Genomic DNA, 3,948 nt, shown 5'->3' with positions numbered 1-3,948 from the left:
CTTCCAAGTGCTGGGGTTAAAGGTGCTGCCACTACAGCTGGCTCTCCCTGGCTCTCTCATTCTCATGCTTTTTAAAAAGACTAGATTTTGGAGCTGGAGAGGTGGCTCAGGTCTTCCAGAAGATCCAAATTCAGGGCACGAGAACACATGTGGCATACACATATACACATACATGTAAAATGTTTTTAAAAAGATTTTTTTATTTTAAATTGTGTGTGTGCAGGTGTGTGTGTCTGTGCACATGAGTGCAGTATCCAGGGATGTCAAAAGAGAGTGTTGGCTCCCTCAAAGCTGAAGTTACAGATAATTGTGAGCCGTCTGGTTTGGGTTCTTTGTAAAGCAGTACTCACTCTTGATCACTGATTTAGCCACTCTCTCCCTCTGAATAAGCTGCATTTTCTGAAGGGGATTACGTGTCAGCATTCCCTTCCCAGACTGCCCACTGGTGTTCTCTCTTACTCTTCATCACTGTATTTAGCAAATAGGCATAAAGCCAAAAGAGCAGTAAGAGGACCCAGGAGCTCTCACACTGGCAATGCATGGCAGTGCCTTTGTTCTTCAATGTGCTTTCTCTGTGAGCTCCAAAAGGACTAGCCATCAGGCAATTAGAGTGAGAAAGGAAGAATTTCATAGCAGGAAAGAGAGTGTGTGAGCCAGGGGAATGTCATGGTCATCAAGATCAAGTCTGCAGGGATCTGAGAGACCATTCATGGCTCCCAAGGCCTAACACTGCCTCTCACCAGCTGGTGACATGCCAAGGTGGAGATGCGCCCAATGGTATGAGGAGCTCAGTTAGGACCAACCTTGACCCCTGCTTGGGTTATGGAAACTGGTAGGATGGGGAAGATTATGTTTTCCTAATGTCCTTAATTTGTTGAATAAAAGTGTGTCATATGGGCATCTCTTAAATGTTTCTGTGTATGTTTGTGTGCACATGTGCAGACGCATGTGTTTACGTGGGGCATGTATGTCCGCTTGGAAGCCAGAAGTCAACCCCAGGTATCATTTCTTCGATGCCATCTGCCTTGTGTTTTGAGACAGGGTCTCTCTCTGGCCTAGAATTCAAGCACTAGGCTAGTCTGCCTAGCCAGCGATCCCCAGGGACCCTCTGGCCTCTATTTCCCCAGTGCAGGGATGGCAGAAATCCACCATCATGCTTGCTTTCTTACGTGGGTTTTGAGAACTGAACACGGATCCTCGAGATTGCAAGACAAACAACTTAGCAGCCGAGCCTCTCCTCAGCCCTTGTAAATGTCTTTGAAAGTTTACTAGCTTATGGAACCCACCTGTCTAGAAATAGCCTAGGTCAATGAGGACCCCCCGAGTTTTGGAATATTGGCGTAACACCGATATTCTCAGGTCATACGCACCAGAACTCATGCGACCACATTCTGACGCAGAAGCTGGAGTGTTGACGGAAGCCAGGCTAGCAGTTCAGTTTCATTGTCTTTCCTGGGCTTGATGTACTCAACCTCCCCCCTCTCTTGCTCCACTCCTCGAAGCCCTCATCACCTCATTGTGCATGTGAGTCTTCAAATCCATCCTCACTCTCTGACATAGCATGAACTCTCATTTGTCTAGCCCGTATTGCCTGTGTCTCCTAACCAGAATGGGCTTCCATCCGTGCAGAGTTTGTCTGCCTGGTTAATCACAGTATCCACTACTGTTCATAGCTCCTGGGCCAGCGCAGGTACTCAGTGTACATTTGCCCAGTGACGAAATGAAGAAAGGGTAGAGGTTCACTCACCGGCCGGAATGGATAGAGAGGTTCTGGCCCACGTACTTCATCAGCTGTGAGGGTCCGTGGGCCCAGATGCACTGGGTGGCCCAGGCTTCAGCAGACCTGGCCAGCTGCTCATCCCAAACCTGATGAAGGAAAGACCATGAATTTGCCCCAGGGTAAATAACCACCATGACCAGAGTCGGGTGCAGAGATGCCCATTGACCTAGCACTGAGCTTTCTCAATCACCTGAGACCAATACACCCACTCAGAGATCAGAAAACAGAGGCTCAGACAGACTCCCAGGTCAAGCACAAATACCCAGCTGAAGCCAAGGTCTGTGTTCAGGTCCCTGGCTCTGAGTTCTATGCCCTTTCTTTCTCACTTGACCTCACACTGAAAGCCTTAAGCTCAGTTTGGAATCCCAGGGCCTTTATTTAATAGTTACCAGCTGTCTCTCCAAGAGACTGAGCCCCGGGTGAAGAGGAATCATTGAGTTTAAGTTCCCGGTATTTTCATTTAAAAACTCAACTCAAAGTCGGACAGTGGTGGCGCACGCCTTTAATCCCAGCACTTGGGAAGTAGAGGCAGGTGGATTTCTGAGTTCGAGGCCAGCCTCGTCTACAGAGTGAGTTCCAGGACAGCCAGGGCTATACAGAGAAACCCTGTCTCAAAACACACACACACACACACACACACACACACAAAACCCTCAACTCAAGACTTTTTTCCTTTCAAGTATGGAAACTTGCAAAGAATTAAGATTAAAAATAAAAGCAGAAGGTGGTGGTGCGGACCTTTAACCCTAGCATTCCAGAGGCAGAGACAGGAAGATCTCTATAAATTGAGGCCAGTCCGGTATACTTGGCAAGTACCAGGCCAGCCAACGCTGTATAGCAGAGAGACACTGTCTCGAAGACAAGATTTCAGAAAGAAGGCAAAGTGGACCAACCTACATCTCTCATCACTCCTGGACTGTCCCCTAAGCCACCTGTATCCATCCCCAGCAGTCTCCAACCTGAAATGCTCTCTGTACACCTAGATATGTAGACACACAAATGGCTGTGTGCTCTGTTCTACACCCTACTCCCTTCACTTGACAGGGCAGGTCACCCTAGTGAGTATTCCACATTGACATCTATTAAATCTCCTCTTTATCCTTCTTCATAGTTATATAAGTTTCCAGTGTGGAAATTCTTAATAATTTATAACTGGGAAAAAATATCTCTTAAAAAAAAACAAAAAACCTAGCTTACAGGGGTAGAAAGATGGCTTAAAAGGGAAAGCCACGTTGAATTCTTCCAGAGGACCTAGGTTTTTATTCCCAGCATCCGTATAACAACTCACAACAGCCTACAATTCCAGTTCAAGAGAAGCTGATACACCTTTTTGTTTAAGGAAAGCCCAGACTATATGAGGTTGAAGCAGGATAACAAGACAGGAAATAGTATGGAGACTTGGTTAAAGGGGAGAGCCCTTCCCCCTGGGGCCTGGTTAAAGTCTCCCACCAGCTGAGGCTTAAGGACTCTAACATAGCTAACAACATTTCCCACTGCTGACAAGATGTTGTCTCAAAACAAAACAAGGGCTGGAGAGAGATGTCAGTGGTGAAGAGGACTGGCTGTCCCTCCAGAGGATATAGGTTCAGTTCCTAGCTCCCGCGTGGAGGTTCAGAACCATTGGTAACTGCAGTTCCAGGGGACCCAATGCCTTCTTCCTGCATCCCTGAATACCAGGCACCCACATGGTGCCCAGTCATACACACAAGCAAAACCTTCACACACATAAAAATAAAGAGATAAAATATTAACAAAACCCCCAAGCCCAGTTTCCTCCTAACTCTGACTCCCTGGAATTCTCTCTGTTAGTACTGTTCACTCAGCAAATATTGAACAATATTCCTTGGCACCGAGACTCAGTCTAGCAAGGAAATGAGCTGTCAAACAAACATGACGCACCACAAGCCCAGGGCATGTGGGAATGTGGAAAGTGACCAGACCTTCTTGGCGCTCGGAAGGCCTCAGGAGGGAGAGCTGCTTAGTCTCAAGCTGATGTGCGGGCATGAGCCACCAAACAAACAAGAAATGAAGGAGCTGAAAAAAGCCCAAACACCCCCATTGCTGCTGCCTGATGTCTGCTGTTCCTGCTGCCTGCTGCCCCTGCTGCCTGCTGCTGCCTGCTGCTGCTGTCTGCTGCTGCCTCTGCTGCCTGCTGCCTCTGCTGCTGC

General features: G+C 47.7%; 1 protein-coding gene across 1 annotated transcript in view; it reads right to left on the bottom strand.

Annotated features, from left to right (window-relative positions):
* The window catches only part of R3hdml (R3H domain containing like), a 9,275-nt gene that overhangs the window by 2,663 nt on the left and 2,664 nt on the right, over window positions 1–3,948 (bottom strand). The window contains exon 2 of the mRNA XM_031373738.1: window positions 1,748–1,866. Within this exon, the coding sequence (XP_031229598.1) occupies window positions 1,748–1,866 (119 nt within the window). The remainder of the gene's footprint in view (window positions 1–1,747; window positions 1,867–3,948) is intronic.

This window comes from Mastomys coucha, unplaced genomic scaffold (genome assembly GCF_008632895.1).
Source record: "Mastomys coucha isolate ucsf_1 unplaced genomic scaffold, UCSF_Mcou_1 pScaffold15, whole genome shotgun sequence".
In the NCBI taxonomy this organism is placed as follows: Eukaryota; Metazoa; Chordata; class Mammalia; order Rodentia; family Muridae; genus Mastomys; species Mastomys coucha.
Note: the sequence above shows the minus strand (reverse complement) of the source record. Positions and strands in the feature narration are given on the sequence as shown.